Source organism: Canis lupus, chromosome 28 (genome assembly GCF_003254725.2).
Source record: "Canis lupus dingo isolate Sandy chromosome 28, ASM325472v2, whole genome shotgun sequence".
Classification (NCBI taxonomy): domain Eukaryota; kingdom Metazoa; phylum Chordata; class Mammalia; order Carnivora; family Canidae; genus Canis; species Canis lupus.
In genome coordinates, this window is record NC_064270.1 from 6,986,267 (window position 1) to 7,003,949 (window position 17,683).

Sequence of the window (17,683 nt, forward strand, 5' to 3'; positions counted from 1 at the left end):
TGGCGCAGCGGTTTGGCACCTGCCTTTGGCCCAGGGCACGATCCTGGAGACCCGGGATCGAATCCCACATCGGGATCCCGGTGCATGGAGCCTGCTTCTCCCTCTGCCTGTGTCTCCGTCTCTCTCTCTCTCTGTGACTATCATAAATTAAAAAAATAAAAAAAATTAAAAAAAAAAAAAGAAGATAGACAAGAGTCAATTTGCTGTTTATATTCCAAATCATTTTTCCAGTGTATCATCTGCCTTTTTCCCCCCCTATCATTTGCCTTTTAATCTTATTCCTAGTTTTCTGAATTGTTTTAAGGTCAAATCTGCTCATCTTTCCTTTTATATCTCCTTTCTTTGCTTTTATAGGTTTATAATACCTACTAGTAATTTATATTTTTCTCAGGTCTCCATTTTAAATCATCTATACTCCTTTTTAGAACACAGAGTTATAAAAAAGAAGAAGAAAAAAAGAACACAGGGTTAAAAACAAAATTCCCCCCTTCATATATTCTCCAATAAGGAGATCATTTTCAAAAGCCTCTGAGCAGATAAAAGGCCGTATCTTCTATCCTTCTTACAATATTTTGAAAGAGCCAAATGGAAAACTTAGATTATCTAATTCTATGAAAAATCTTAAGGATTCTTACCTCGACCTAACACACAAATAGCCATTAAGTTGGATGAATAATAAGTAGAGTGGAATTTCAGTAGCTCTTGCCTGACATCAATGCCTTCTTGGTTTGGTCGAGTCTCTAAAGTGTATTTGTTACCTAAAAAGGAAGAAAAACATTTCTTAGCAAAACATAAATATGCAGACTTTAAAGTTATGGAATTATTACTGACATTGTTATAAAGTAAACTTAAAAACCAGAGTTCAAGCTAACACACATAATGATTAGTTAATATGTCTGAATGTATGTGGAATCAACAGGAGAGAAGAGTACAAATTAATAACATTTTAAACTACAGAGGGTTTTCCCTCAGGAACCTAAAGGGCTTTATGAAAATTATACACCTTAAAATCCCTCTGAGATAGAGGTATGATGAGCACTTATAGGACAAAATGAGATCTATGTGGCCTCCATTCACACTTACTTTAAGTTTCAATTCCCTATGTGCTCCATAATTAATTGAAGAAAGTCACAGAGGGATCTTTTCGGAAGTTGCCAAGTTATTTGTGGAAAGAAATGTACTATTCTTGGCTGAAACATTAAATTTGTGATGTGAATAAATTCTCATGGATTTGATCTAGACTGGTAAAAATAGGATATGATGCTAATTTTATAAGTCTCAAGCAATGTATAATATATATATATACACATACATACATATATATATATGTATACATACGTACCACTGAGAGCTCTTATGAAATCTAATAACTAACTCAATTAGGGCAAACTATGCAAGTCAATAGCAAATGGTCACAATCTCTAAGTACTACCTTTCTAATAAAAATCCTGTAGTTTAGGGAATTCAGAGAATTCTAATGATTGGTGTCTCCCTAAAAATGGCATTTTGACTAGAAAGATCCTAAAATTTTGCATAGAAACTTTTATTGTTGTTCCTGCTTACTCTACTAAGTGGTTGCTATCTTCCATCTGCAGAGATGAAACTATGACAGAACACATTCTTTATATATTTTCTTTCCTTGGGTCATTATAATGGCTGTACTGAACTGGCATTGGAATCCACTCATTAAATTGGGTATCTAGAGAGAACCACCAGATGGCGTTCTTAGATCCAGTCTTTAGCCTTGTAGAGCTGCATAATACTGAGCCAAGATTTCATGCCTGAATGCTTGAAACAACAAATGTAGCATGTGCAAGCAACAGCCTAGCAAGTGCCCATTAACTTAAGTCACAAAGTGATCAAATGTACTCAATATTCACTAGCAGTAGCCTGCTAGTCAAGTTTTCAGGTTTTTTTTTTTTTTAAGATTTTATTTATTTATTCATGAGAGACACAGAGAGAGAGAGGCAGAGACACAGGCAGAGGGAGAAGCAGGCTCCATGCAGGGAGCCCGATGTGGGACTTGATTCCAGGTCTCCAGGATCATGCCCTGGGCCGAAGGCAGGTGCCAAACTGCTGAGCCACCCAGGTGTCCCAAGTTTCAGGTTCTTAAATAATTCTCTCAGTTTCTCACTAAAGATGCAGCTCAATTCCAGATTTGCTCTACTTGAGGTCCTGAGACATTCTCCAACTCAACTGGAGAGATTCAGGTGCTCTTAAAAATATCCAGAAGAGGGGGCACCTTGGTGGCTCAGTCAGTTAAATATCTGCCTTCGGCTCAGGTCGTGGTCTCAGTGTTCTGGGATTGAGCCCCGCATTTGGCTTCTTGCCCTGGGGAGTAGGGAGTCTGCTTCTCCCTCTTTCTCCCTCTGCCCACCCCCCCACTTGTGGTTGCTTTCTTGTTCTCTCTCTCAAATAAATAAAATCTTAAAAAAAAAAATATCCAGAAGAAAAAGCAACCTTACTGGGTAATGATTTCAAGTCCTTTCATATTAAGGTAAACTCTTCCTTTTCTAATTGAAAATTCTAAAAGCCTCAATTCTAGGAGTACGAGTCTTTATAGTTTCCTTAGTTATTTACACTGCCAAGCTCAGATTCCTACAATATGTGAACTAAGAATGACATACCAGGGTACTCAAGTTTGGAGATATTAAGTCTTATTTCAACAGACAATCAATGTGATAGTGTGAGATCAAAACCAGAATTTTAGTCTAAATGTGACCTGATTTGCCTACCCACAATCACATCAATGTTCTAGGTTTAAAAAAAGCTTAAACTTCATATCAAACGTTATGAAGACTGAGATCATGGCCTCCAACTAAACTTAAAAGTTCCTTCAGGTTGGCCAGCTCTAGAACATTCTGCTTTAATTTTCATGCTCCTGGGATGCCTGGGTGGCTCCGTGGTTGAACATCTGCCTTTGGCTCAGGTGTGATCCTAGAGTCCCTGGATCAAGTCCCACATCAGGCTCCCTGCACAGATCCTGCTTCTCCTTCCTCTGCCTATGTCTCTGCCTCTCTCTCTCTCTCTCTCTCTCTCTCTGTCTCTCTCTCTGTCTTGTGAATAATTTTTTTAATGTAATTTTCATGCTCCTGAATATCCTACCATTTTATCCTTTTTTTTTTTTTTTTACAGATTTTATTTATTTATTTGAGAGAGTATGTGCAAGCAAGAGAGTACAAGTGGGGGAGCAGCAGAAGGAGAGAGAGAGAGAGAGAGAGAAGCAGACTCCCCACTGAGCAGCGAGCCCAGACATGGGGCTGGATCTCAGGACCCTGAGATCACGATCTGAGCTGAAAGCAGCCGCTTTACCAACTGAGCCTCCTACCCCTGGTTTCACTGCCAAGTCATGATCTCAGGGTTGTGGCTCTGTGCTGAATGAGGAGTCTGCTTCACTCCCTCTCCCTCTCTGTGCGCACAAAAGCACGTGAGTATGTACATGCTCTTTTTAAAAGAAATAAATCTTAATTTAAAAATAAAAATAGAGATAAAGTAGGAACATACCCCAAACACACTAAAACACAGATCATGGCAAAACACTATGTTATATTAAAATGACCCAAAGAACTGCGACAGAATACTAGACTAGCAAAGAGAATGAATAATCCACTGTTTATATGCAGCAGTATAAATAAAGTTCACAACATTAAGGTAGTGTGAAAGAAGCCAGACACAAGAATATACACTTCTTCATTTCATTTATATAAAGCATAAAAACAGGCAAAATTAATCTGGGTTATTAGAAGTCAGATTGAGGTCACCCTTAGGGGATGGACAGTGACTACAAAGGGGCACAAGCAGTACTAGTGAGTGCAGATAATGCTGTTTCTTCACTGGCTGCTGGCTCCATGATGTGCTCAGTTTTTGAAAACTCAGTGATTGATACAATAATACCAGAACATTTATTTAATTGATTATTCAAATAGCAAAAATAAAAACAATTTATCAGAACCACACACATTTTTCTGCATCTTTACTCTACTTTACAACAAAAAGTTAAAAAGAAAAAAGTGCCAAAGAAGCCATTGTCAACAACAATGTAGCTCACCTGAGGCCCTAAATCGAATGATACCAGATCTCTGGTCAAACTGCTAAACAGACACTCAGTCACATTTGCTCTGAAAAGTGGCTTTTAGCTATAAATAGATACCATTCTATGAATCTACATTTTCAACTCTTGGCTGCCTAGATGTTTTCACTCTTTTTTTTTTTTTAGATTTTGTTTATTTATTTATGAGAGACACAGAGAGAGAGGCAGAGACAGAGGCAGAGGGAGAAGCAAGGCTCCATGCAGGGAGCCCAATGTGGGACTCGATCCCAGGACTCCAGGATCATGCCTTGAGCCAAAGGCAGGCGCTAAACTGCTGAGCCACCCAGGGATCCCTGTTTTCATTCTTTCTAATATGTGATGACAGAAGGAAATTACAGTCCATTTGGGAACACCAGTTCTATATCCTCTGAGGTACCTAAATTAGAAAAGGAAAGTCAGTTCTCCACTATGACTGACTCTCTTGGGATCAGGATAGTCAGCTCTCAATCCATCGACAGAAACATGGATACTAGGTACGATGAGCCAACCAAAAAAAAATTTTTAATAACTTTTTGAAATAATAAATCAATACATATACAAAGCATTTTCTTTGGCAACTGGCAGACGAAGAAGTCAAAGATTCAAAGGATAAGAAAGAACTGACCAGCATACATCATTACTGGCTTGAAGACAGGGAGGACCATGGAGCAAGGAATGCAGGTAACATTTAGGAGCTCGAAGCAGTCCCTGGCTGACAGCCAGCACAGAAAGGGTGATCTCAGTCTTATGGCTAAAAGGAACTGAATTTTACCAATGGTTAAGAATGACCTTGGAAGATGTTTTTCCCCAAGCCTTCAGATGGGAACTTTATATAGTCAATATCTTGGTTTCAGCCTTGTGACACCATGAGTAGAGAATTCCAGGCCATGCCAGACTTTGGACTTATAAAACTAGGAGCTAATAAATGGGTGCTGTTTTATAAATATAATAATATTTTTTAAAAATATTTTTTATTTATTTACTGAGAGACAGTAACAGAAAGCACAGAGGAAGAGTGAGAAGCAGGTCCTCCTGCTCAGCAGGGAGCCCGACCTGGGACTTGATCCCAGAACCAGGGGATCATGGTCTGGGCCAAAGGCAGATGCTTAACTGACTGAGCCACGCAGGCATCCCTATAATAATACTTTTAAAAACCCAAAAAACAAAAGGGCCAAAGAGTCAGGCTTGCCATTAAGTTTATTAATCCTTTTATAACAAATCCTTGTATAACTCCTTTAAAAGAGTTTACTAAAAACAGGAAGGCTAGCTGATGGAATTTCTTAAGAAATCGTTAGATGAGGAAATGAAGGGAAAAGTAAGACATAACGCACAGAACTCTGTAATTTGTCCCTAAATCAACTAGACTCTGTTCACAGAGGAACAGGCACTGGCTTAGGTGTTCACAGAACTCTCATCTAATCCAGTTTCAGCCATCTTCTGGCTGCATAACCTTGAACAAGTTACTTTACTTCTCTTAGGCTCTATCTCGATTCTGACATTGGTAGGAATGCATCAAATTAGAAAAAAATCCATGTAATAAAGCTTAAGAGTAATATTTAACATTCAGTAAGTAGCAAAAATATGGAAGTCCGATGATACCAAATGCTGTTTAGAGATGCAGAGAAGTGAGAACTCAGCCACTGCAAGAGAAAGTATAAACTGAATCAACCGCCAAAGCAACAATTTGGCAATATCTACTGAATATGAAGATGTGCATGAATATTCTACTTCACAGTAATTCCACTGCTGGATACACGTACCCTAAAGAACTCTGTGCATAAGGACATATGCACAAGAATGCTCATAGAAGCACTATTCCTTTAACAGGAAAACAGGTAAACAGTGATATATTCAATGAAATTTTCAAATAGCAGCAATAAAAATTTAAAAACGTCCCTGAGGTACATTCACCAATATGGTAACTCTTACAAATATCATGGTGAATGAAAAAATACAAATGGCAGAGATTACTCACAATAAAATACCATCTTTGTAAAACTAAAAACTATAAAACATATTGCTTAAAGGGAAATACATGACTAGTGATATTTAAAAAAAAACAACATGGTGGGACACCTGGGTGGCTCAGCAGTTGAGCATTTGCCTTTGGCTCAGGGCGTGATCCCAGAGTCCCAGGGTCGAGTCCCACATCGGGCTTCCTGCATGAAGCCTGCTTCTCCCTCTGCCTGTGTCCCTGCCTCTCTCTCTCTCTCTCTCTCTCTCTCTCTCTCTGTGTCTCTCATGAATAAATAAATAAAATCTTAAAAAAACAAAACAAAATCATGAGACTTGACAGTCATCAAACTTAAGACAGTGGTTACTTCCCAGAAGCGGGAGGAAAATGCAACTGGAGAAGAGTACATCAAATGCTCAAACTGTACTTATAATGCTCTGTGACTTTAGTAGTACACAGAGAATGATCTGGCAAATATTTCTAAACCTATCTTTTATGACATAACTAATCTGTAAAAATGTTATAGTAGTCAACATAACCCTTGATGTATAACAAAATAAACATACAATAAACAGCAGATACTGTTGTTACGATGTGAATTTTATCTATGAAGGACTCCTGGCTTCTGAGATCACAGAAACTAATGGCATTATAGTAGAAAAGAAAAGCTCAGCAAATGGTCTAGATGACTTTCCTCAACCTAACAATCCATGCATGGAGAAAAATGGGAATATGGCTGGTATAATAACAAATACCAACCAGTCTAGTCTCTAGATACATACTGTCTAATTTAGTACTAACTCAGCTAGTCATTCATATCAAACTGAAATACTGCTACCAAAACCCTGATTCCTATCTTTCTGGCTCTGTTACCATTACAGTGAGCTCCAGCAGGGGACTGAATGGACACCAGGGCAGCTTACTGAGACACTTCCACTCTGGACCCACTGGAGAGAGCACTGGCTTGGCAGATGGGAGATTGAGGATTTCTGGTCCTGACTCCATCATATATCAATTAAGCAACCTTAGAAAAGTCTCTCATTATCTCTAAGGGGTCATTTATTTGATCTGCAAAATAAGGACTATATGCCCAGTTGTTAAGAGCCAGGGCTCAATCCCTGACTTCTCCGGCTCCTAGCTGTGAGATACAGACAAGTTTCTTAACCTCACTAGGCCCCAGTTTCCTTACTTGTAACTAAGAATAAGAAGAGACCCAACCGGGATCCCTGGGTGGCGCAGCGGTTTGGCGCCTGCCTTTGGCCCAGGGCGCGATCCTGGACACCCGGGATCGAATCCCACATCGGGCTCCTGGTGCATGGAGCCTGCTTCTCCCTCTGCCTGTGTCTCTGCCTCTCTCTCTCTCTGTGTGACTATCATAAAATAAAGTAAAAATTAAAAAAAAAAAAAAAAAAAAGAAGAGACCCAACCTCAAGGATTGTTAGTATGATTAAATGAATAGTCTGTGTAAAGGCTTAGCACAGAACCTGTCAGACAATAATTACTTAATATTAACCTGGGTTGTTGTGAAGCTGATGTAAAGTGATAATCAAGATGAAAAAGGTTTTGTAAATTATAAAGCTCAGTAAATACTATCTTATATTTTCATTGTAACAACTACTTTAAATTCTATTAAAAAAAAAAAGAAAAGCTTACAAATTCAGTACTAATATATACAAAAATTGAATTCATTTTCCTGGAAAATTCTGAAGCCAGGAATTTCTTATACTGCAGAAAAGACTGAGTTTGAAGTTTTAGAAATCTGTTTTAGAATCTAAAGCTGTCTGCAACCATATGTCTGATAAGATTCTCAAGGAAAGGTCAACTTGATAGTTATAACCATAAAAATCTTAAATGTTGTCTGAAAACGCAAGATTCTGAAAGTTTTGTTAATATATCTACAGGTAGTTACTTGGAATTACAGTTAACCCTTGAAAAATGCAGGTTTCAACTTCACAGATCCACTCATATGCAGATTTTCAATAAATACAGTACATGTATAAATAAATACAATAAATACTGTAAATGTACTTACTCTTGTGACTTTAACATTTTCTTTTCTGTAGCTTACTTTCTCATAAGAATACAGTATACAATACATATAACATACAAAATATGTGTAAACTGATAGCTCATGTTATTGGTAAGGCTTCTGGTCACACAGGCCATTAGTAGTTAAGTTTCCGGGGGAGTCAAAAGTTATACAAGGACACTTGGCTGGCTCAGATGGGGGAATGTGTAACTAAAGCCTTTTGGGATGTATGAATTTTCCTATAAAATTAAAAAGGGCAATTCTCTTACACCTGGATTAGTATATGCAAGTACAAGATGCAAGTCAAGAGATGGGACTAGAAGTGAAAACCTTGTAAATGCCCTAATAAAGCACCTGTACACTTGATTAATCCTGTTCTGGATTTCCATAAATTTCTAGTTTTTCATAGACACATATCCTAGGCAAGGAAAAAAATAAGACAGTAACAACACCCATGGAAAAACTTAGGTAATATTAAATGACTAAGTAGGCTGAATATATCAAATATTTCTATGTGCAAACAAATGAGTCATCACTGAAGGATGCTGGAGAACCAACTCATTTTGAAAACTGTAAATGAAGGGAATGAATCAAGCATTTGTTCTGCCTTTCCTATAAGTATAGGAGAAATAACAGAATTAGAATTAGGGAGGCAATGTTTTGAGGATCAGTGGTTGCAACACTACAGAAAGACAACTGGACTCTATATGCCCCTGATGGAAGAACACACCACCATGTCAAAATACCCATGGAGCGTCTGAGTGGCTCAGTCAGTTAAGCATCTGCCTTCAGCTCAGGTCATGATACCAGCATCCTGGGACTGAGTCCTGCCCAGCTCTCTGCTCGGTTAGAGTCTGCTTCTCCCTCTTCCTCTACCCCTTCCCCCTGCTGGTATTCTCTCTCTCAAATAAATAAATAAAATCTTCAACAACAACAACAAAAAACATGAACCTGATCAAGCCTCCATATCCAACTGCCAATTTGTGGAAATACAAAGGTCAGAGAAATGTGTAAAACTACACTGTTGGGAATGCAAGCAGGAAAATCTAGGCTACAGCAACCAACCTAATCCTGCAAGAAGTATATTCCGCAGGGGTGAGAGGAGGGAGATGAAGGATGAATCTATACCTGTATACCAAAAGATATTTAAAGACCTTTCAATTATTAACATTGAACATTATGTGGACCCTAATCCCAACAAATTTTTTTAATTATATATTTTTATGAGACAAGTAGAAATTTGAAAACTAGATATTAGACATTAGTGATAATATTTTATTTTTGTTGTTTTTAGAAGAGTCATCATCTTTTAGAGACATACTGAAATATTTATAAGTAAAAGGATATGATGTCTAGGCTCTCTTCAAAATAATACAAGAGGGTGAATGGGATTGTGGATTAGTCAGGGCAGAGTGATGCATACATAGGGTTCATTACAGTATTTGTCTGCTTTTGTGGGTTTTAAAGTCTTTAAAAAGGAAGAAGAGGGGAGACACCTGGATGGCTCAGCAGTTGAGCATATGCCTTCAGCTCAGGATGTGATCCTGGAGTTCCAGGATCGAGTCCCACATTGGGCTTCTGCATGAAGCCTGCTTCTCCTCCATCTGCCTATGTCTCTGGCCCTCTCTGTATAAATAAATTAAAAATATATGAATAAATAAATTTTAAAAATAATAATAATAATAAAAAGGAAGAAAAGGGGACGCCTTGGTGGCTCAGGGGTTGAACATCTACATTCGGCTCAGGGCATGATCCCAGGATCCCAGAATTGAGTTCTGCATTGGGCTCCCCACAGGGAGCCTGCTTCTCCTTCTGCCTATGTCTCTGCCTCTCTCTCTGTCTCTCATGAATAAATTTTAAAAATCGTAAATAAAGAAATAGGAAGAAGAGAAAAGGGATGGAGGGAGGGGAGAAAAAGTAAATGATTAACAAAATCAACGTCTGACTTTTGTGTCATTATCATTATCCCAAGATCAGGAGTCATTCAATTACCTTCTGGTTTATATTTTTCTGTTTTTTTTTTTTTAAAGATTATTTATATATTTATTCACAAGAGACACAAAGTTGGGCAGAGACATAGGCTGAGGGAGAAGCAGGCTCTCTGTGGGAAGCCTAATGCGGGATCATGTCCTGAGCGAAAGGCAGACACTCAACCACTGAGCCACACAGGTGCCCCTGTATTTTTCAGTTTTTTTTAATTTATTTATTTTATTTTTTAAAAGATTTTATTTATTTATTCATAGAGTCAGAGAGAGAGAGAGAGGCAGAGACACAGGCAGAGGGAGAAGCAGGCATCATACAGAGAGCCTGATGTGGGACTCGATCCAGGGTCTCCAGGATGACGCCCTGGGCTGCAGGCGGTGCTAAACCGCTGCGCCACCAGGGCTGCCCATTTTTCAGTTTTAATGTATTTCCCTGCTCTGTTCCTTCTTCTTCCTATGGAAAAGCATGCTCTGTTATAACTAAACTGTTTTAACTCGTGTGCTCTAAGACACTGGTTCATGCCTTAGTCTTTTCTTCTTCACACAGTTTTGGGGGCCAATCTAACATTATGGCAAAGAACACAGGCTTTGAGTTCATACTGACCTGATATTAAATCCTCTAACTTACACAGAATTTCCACTATCACCCTACCTCCCTCTCCCTGCATCCCCCACAAGGCTATTCTCTCTCAGTTCATCTCAGCATCTTGTCAAAGGGCATGATGAAATTTCAGTATTGTGGTGAAGGTTAAGTGACATCATATTAGGTAAAACACCTACCCCGGGTATGGTGTTTAATACTCATACAATAAATATTATTTCCCTTCCCTCTTGAATAGTTGGCTGTTCCCTCCTTCTACTTAAGAAAATCCTACCTACCCTTCAGGAGAATTCAGTTTGCACCTCATCTGAGGCCCCGGAAAATTCAATTCCAGGGAATCCTAAGCAGGTAGAATAGAATAGTGATTAAAAGCACCAGATTTAGGTTCAGATCACGGCTCCAGCACGTAAAAGCTGAGTGACCCCAAGCAATTTAATTACCTTCTCTGAAGTGTTAGTTTACTCATCTATAAAATGAAAATAAGAGCACATACCTACTGAGGATACTGTAAGAATTAAGTTAAATAATCCAGGTAAAGTACTTAGCACAGCACTCAATAAAACTTAGTGTAGAGGAAGAGAAGGAAGAGAAAAATCCTGGAAAATCAAATCCAAGGTTATACTCCAGTGAAATCCTTGGTTTATCTTAACTCTCCAACTCAACTATAAGCACCTTGAACGTAATGATATTGGTCACATTTCTTTGCATATCCTGATGTATTTTACATGTAGGGGGGTTAAAAAAAAAAACAATTATTTGTTAACTAAGAGAGAAAACATCATCTGGGCTAACTTGCTTTAATTCTTCTAATCTTATGGCACTTACTACAGAGCATACCCGAGTAAGTAACAACAAGAAAAATGGCACCCACACCTAAAATACAGCACCATCCACCCTCTTTTTTCCGAGTGCCCTCCCACTTTGTCTTTCATTCCATCCATACAACAAGGAGTGCCTGTTTTGTTTCCCTTATCCACTTCCTCACTTCTTTTATTTCCTCCCCAGCTAACTAAATACAGTTGTTTCCACAGTGTCTGTGGTGTTAGGTTAGAGAAAAAGATCACTAAAGGGCAGCCCAGGGGGGTGGCCACCTTCAGCTCTGGGCGTGATCCTGGAGACCCAGGACTGAGTCCCATGTCGGGCTCCCTGCGTGGAGCCTGCCTTTCCTTTTCCAAACTACTTTAAAAAATCCAACTCTTCCTGCTTTTATTCCATGGAGAGGCAAAATGAATGAATAAATGGCATCCAACTTATCAGGAACTGTGGAACTAAAATTAAAGGCACAGGTAATGATAAATGAAGGAAAAAGCCAATGTGGGCACCAAGAGAGCAACATTCCTCTAATAATATATTACCCTATAGTCAGTTCGCCAAACCTACTTCAAGTAGCTGTTGGCTGACCAACTCACCCTTCGTGGCAAGGTCCTTTTCAAAGTTTTGACACCCCTCACAGCTATTATATGATTATTCTGAAGGTCACTATTATTTATTTAAAATTATTATAGTCCCCAAACCTTTTGCTAACCACCACCTCTCATGTACAACCTCATTTAATTTTCATGTCAACCTGATATGGGAGGAAACTAAGGCTTACAAAAGTTAAGAAATTTGTCCAGGTGGGACACCTCAGTGGCTCAGCAGTTGAGAATCTGCCTTCAGCTCAGGGCATGATCCCGGGATCTGGGGTCGAGTCCTGCTCTCTACAAATCTTTTTTAAAAGATTTTATTTATTCATGAGAGACACAGAGAGAGAGAAGACACAGAGACACAGAGAGACAGAGACACAGGCAGAGGGAGAAGCAGGCTCCATGCAGGGAGCCCGACACGGGACTCGATCTTGGGTCTCCAGGATCAGGCCCTTGGCTGAAGGCGGCGCTAAACCGCTGAGCCACCCGGGCTGCCCATAAATAAATAAGAAAGAAGACAGAGAGAGAGAGAGAGAGAAAGAGAGAGAGAAAGAGAGAGAGAGAGAGAGAGAGAGAGAAAGAAAGAAAGAAAGAAAGAGAAAGAAAGAAGAAAGAAAGAAAGAAAGAAAGAAAGAAAGAAAGAAAGAAAGAAAGAGAAAGAAAGAGAAAGAAAGAGAAAGAAAGAAAGAAAGGAAAGAAAGGAAAGAAAGGAAAGAAAGGAAAGAAAGGAAAGAAAGGAAAGAAAGGAAAGAAAGGAAAGAAAGAAAGAAAAAGAAAGAAAGAAAGAAAGAAAGAAAGAAAGAAACTTGTCCAGAGTCTCTGAGCTGGCCAGTGGTAGAGTGAATATTCACATCAAGCACTGCCCAACTTTGGAAGCCAAAACTTAAAATCACCTAGGAATATGCTAGTTGGAGGTGGGATTCCTGGCTGAAGTCTAAGGCTAGGAGAGTGATACAGAGATTCATGAAGACATATTGTGTGGAGATAGATTTAACACACAGGAGCTATGAAAACAACTTTCAAACAGAGTAACTGACTTCAAACAGAAAAATATTTGCCAGATGTCAGTTTGAGAATGTGAGAACTCTGAGCATGTGAACCCAAGACATAGGAAAAAGGACAGCAATTTAAAGGCTTATCCTGCTTGATTAGACCAAGGTTTACAAAACCAAATGCTTACTAGAATAAGACAGGTAACCTACAGGTTTCTTTTGACACAGACAAGCTTAAGTAGTAAACATACAAATAGTCCTCAACACACAAAAATAGGCTTTTCCTGTTCATCTTGAAAAGTGTTACCTTCTCAGCCTTTCATCTTCCCCTTTTTGTTAGATAAATGGGTAGAAGTATTTCACATTTCTCCTTTAAAACTATAAAATATTTATAAATATTTAACCATACAGAATTACACCATTTACACTATGTACTTACTACAGTTTTATCACTCTTCACATTTTTGCCATATTTTGTTATAAAATTATTTCCTCTCTCCCCCCACTCCCAGAGATACTAAAAAGAACTTGGTGTTTAATAATTCTTATGCATATTTTATACTATATTATATGCACATAAAGACATTAACAAGATGCAGTACTGTTTTGCTGGTCTTCAAATTTTATAGAAAGTTATCACACAAAACATATTCTGCAACTTGCATTTTGCTCAAAATATTTTGCTCTTTACCTGGTTGGGATAAGCTTACTAATTTTAAATTTTATAGAATATTCCACTGTATGAACAGACCAAAATGTATTAATTTATTCAACTGTTGATAACATTTAAGTCATTTCCTACTCTTCACTAGTTCAAATAATGCTTCCAGAGCATTCTTGTATATGTGCCCTGTGCACAATGACTAAAGTTGTTTCTTTCTAGGGTGTATGTTAAGAAATAGGTTTCTTGGGTCAAAAGGCATGGGCATCCCTTCATTAGATATTGCCAAACTGCTTTACAAGATGAATGAACCAATTTATTTTCCCAAAACAGCACATGAATTTGCTTTTCTACATCCTCACCAATACAATACTCAGTTTTGTCTTACTTTCGATTGTTGCCAACCTGATAGGTATGAAATGGCATCTCATTGTTTATTTTTAATTTAATTTGTTAAAGATTTTTTTTTATTTATTTGAGAGAGAGAAAGTGCACGAGCATGAAAGAAGGGGGAAAGCAGAGGGAGAAGCAGACTCCTTGCTGAGCAAGGAGCCTGATGTGGGGCTCAGATCCCAGGACCCATGAGATCCTAACCTGAGCTGAAGGCAGACACTTGAATGAGCCATCCAGGTGCCCCTAATTCTTTTTTAATTAGGCTCCACATCCAGCATAGAGCCCAACGCAGGGCTTGAACTCCCAACAGATCAAGACTTGAGCTGAGATCAAGAGTCACTCAACCAACTGAGCCAACCAGATGCCCCTCATTATTTAATTACTTAATTTTTTATTTTTCCCCATTTTAATGATTTGAGCATCTTTTTAATGTTCACTCAAATACCCTCTTGTGTAAACTCCATATTCATATCCTTCTTCCTATTTCTCTAAAGAACGGTTTTATTTTTTACTTATTTTCTTACAGAAGTTTTTTTTTTTATAAAGATTTTATTTATTCATGAGAGACACAGAGAGAAAGGCAGAGACATAGGCAGAGGGAGAAGCAGGCTCCCCATAGGGAGCCTGACGCAGGACCCAATTCCAGGACACCCAGATCACACCTAAGCCACAGGCAGACGCTCAACCACTGAGCCGGTCAGGTGCCCCTTAATTCCAGTATAGTTAACATAAAGTGTGTTTCTGGTGTACTAACTTTTTTTTTTTAAGTTTTTTTATTTATTTATGATAGTCACACAGAGAGAGAGAGAAAGAGAGGCAGAGACATATGCAGAGGGAGAAGCAGGCTCCATGCACTGGGAGCCCGATGTGGGATTCGATCCCAGGTCTCCAGGATCGCGCTCTGGGCCAAAGGCAGGTGCTAAACCGCTGCGTCACCCAGGGATCCCGGTGTACTAACATTTTATGTTAGTGGTTCAACAATTTTATACATTAGTTTTTTTCATGATAAGTCTATGCTTAATTCCCTTCACCTAATTCATCCATCCCCACTAGTTAAAGTTTGTTCTCTATTGTTAAGAGTCTGTTTTTTGGTCTTTTTTTTTTTTTTCCTTTCAGAACACTTTTCTTTTTCTTTTTCTTTTTTTTTTTTAAGATTTATTCATTTATTTATTTATGATAGAGAGAGAGAGAGGCAGAGACACAGGCAGAGGGAGAAGCAGGCTCCATGCTGGGAGCCGGATGCGGGACTCGATCCCGGGGCCCCAGGATTATGCCCTGGGCAAAGGCAGGCGCCAAACCGCTGAGCCACCCAGGGATCCCCTCAGAACACTTTTCTTAAGATAGAGGGAAATATAAGTTGTGAAGTTCTCTTTTCATAATTAGGTCTAATTGACCTGGAACTTATTTTTGTGCATGGTAGGAGATGAGCATCTAATTTTACTTATTTCTACACAGATAATTTCCCCTTCATCTGTTTGTAATGTACCTCTGCCTTAGGTCAAATTTCCATATATATGTGAGTATATTTCTAGGGTCTATAATCTATTATCTTCCCGTAATCTTGCACCAATTCCACTATTATAACTACTAGAACTTAATAATAAGTGTTTGTATCTGGTAGAATTAGTCCTTTCTTCCATGTTCTTCCAAAGTATCTTAGCTATTCTTGGCCTTTTACTTTTTCTTACTAATTTTATAATCAGATTATCAGGTTCCTCAAACAAAACTAGGGTTTTCAATTGGATTAAGATAAATTGATGTTGAACTTACATCTGTGTGATACTGAGTTTACCCATTCATGAACATAGTTTATCTCCCATTTACTCAAGTATTCTATTATTCCCAACATATATTACTTGCACCTCTTATTAGATTTATTTCTAAATATCTTATAGATATTTTTATACTGTAAATGAAATCACTTTTCCTGTAACATTTTTCTAATTGATTACTACTGATACAAGAATGGAATTTTAATGTTTATCTTTTGACAACTTTGGTGAATTGTTTCTAATGGTTGATCTAAAGATTTTCTTGAATATTTTTGTACAATCATGGAATAAGTTTTTTTTTGCTTCCTTTCTACCTTGTATATATCACATTGCCTTCCCTTATTACAATGATTAGTAGCTATAGCATGGTACAGCTGAACAAAAAAGTGATTACATAGTATTCTATTTGTTTTTGCCTTTCAATGGAAATCCTTTTGAAATCTGATCATTAATTATGTTGATGCAGGTTTTTATCAGCTCAAGAGTTTTTTGTTGTTCTTTTTTTGAAAGAGAGCATGTGCATACACATGTGCATACACGAGCAGGGGTGGAGAGGAAGAGCAGAGAGAAAGGGAGAGCGAGAATCTTTAGCAGGCTCCACATGGGCTTGACTTCATGATCCAAAGATCATGACCTGAGTCAAATTCAAGAATCAAAACACATGATCAACTGAGCCACTCAGGAACCCCTCTTGCTCTTTTTCGTCATGAAGGAGTGCTGAGATTTATCAAATGCTTTTTCTGAGCCTACCAAAATGACTGCCTAACACTTGAGTTGGGACCCATTTGATTTAATGAAAATAAATTTAATGTATTGGTAGACCAGAATTTTTTTTTTAAAGAAACAATATAAGAGAGGGACCAAGATATTAGATAGATAATGTTTGGTAAAACTTTTGCTTTAACTGCTTATACAAACACACAGGGATCCCTGGGTGGCGCAGCGGTTTGGCGCCTGCCTTTGGCCCAGGGCGCGATCCTGGAGACCCGGGATCGAGTCCCACATCAGGCTCCCGGTGCATGGAGCCTGCTTCTCCCTCTGCCTATGTCTCTGCTTCTCTCTCTCTCTCTCTGTGACTATAAAAAAAAAACAACAAGAAAAACACACATATGTGTTCTGAGTTGGTTAAAAAAAAACATGCTTTTCAGTGGGTCATATACAAAAAAAGTCTGAAAGCAACTGATCTATACTATTTTGAAGCATGAAAAACCATTATAAAGGACAAACATTCTACTGTAAGGTTTCCTGAAAATTAATAACACAATGCTTAGCTTTTGTTCATTTAAAAATACTCAGTTTTTCTTGGGATGCCTGGGTGGCTCAGGGGTTGAGCGTCTGCCTTGGGCTCAGGGCACAATGCCAAGGGTCTCAGGGTCAAGTCTGGCATAGGTTTCCCCACAGGGAGCCTGCTTCTCACTCAGCCTATGTCTCTGCCTCTCTCTCTGTGTCTCTCATGAATAAATAAATAAAATCTTTAAAAATAAATAAATAAAATACTCAGCTTTTCTTGGTATCTTTATTTAAATAATAATGTTTTAAATATATGTTAATATTTTAAGTATTATTAACATAATAAATTATAATCCCTTGATGAAGAAAATGACCCACATTCACAGAAAAAACATCTGAAGTCACTAAAAGTAAAAAGTAAATTAAGTGTGAATTTTTCTGAGAAGCATTCTTTTTCAAGGATCACTTCTGTAAAATGTTGTATGTATAACTTCTACAGTGAGAATATACAGCTTCCATTATGTTCCAAACATATCTATGACCTTAAAAAGGGACAAAATCTCTACTCTAAAAAGTTTAATGTTAGTTTATACT

General features: G+C 38.2%; 1 protein-coding gene across 10 annotated transcripts in view; it reads right to left on the reverse strand.

The window, feature by feature from the left end:
• IDE (insulin degrading enzyme) overlaps window positions 1–17,683 on the reverse strand; it is a 138,806-nt gene that overhangs the window by 61,509 nt on the left and 59,614 nt on the right. For all 10 annotated transcript variants that reach the window (XM_035708070.2, XM_049103541.1, XM_035708069.2 and 7 more), the window contains one exon: window positions 636–758. In XM_035708070.2, coding sequence (XP_035563963.2) covers window positions 636–758 — 123 coding nt within the window. The remainder of the gene's footprint in view (window positions 1–635; window positions 759–17,683) is intronic.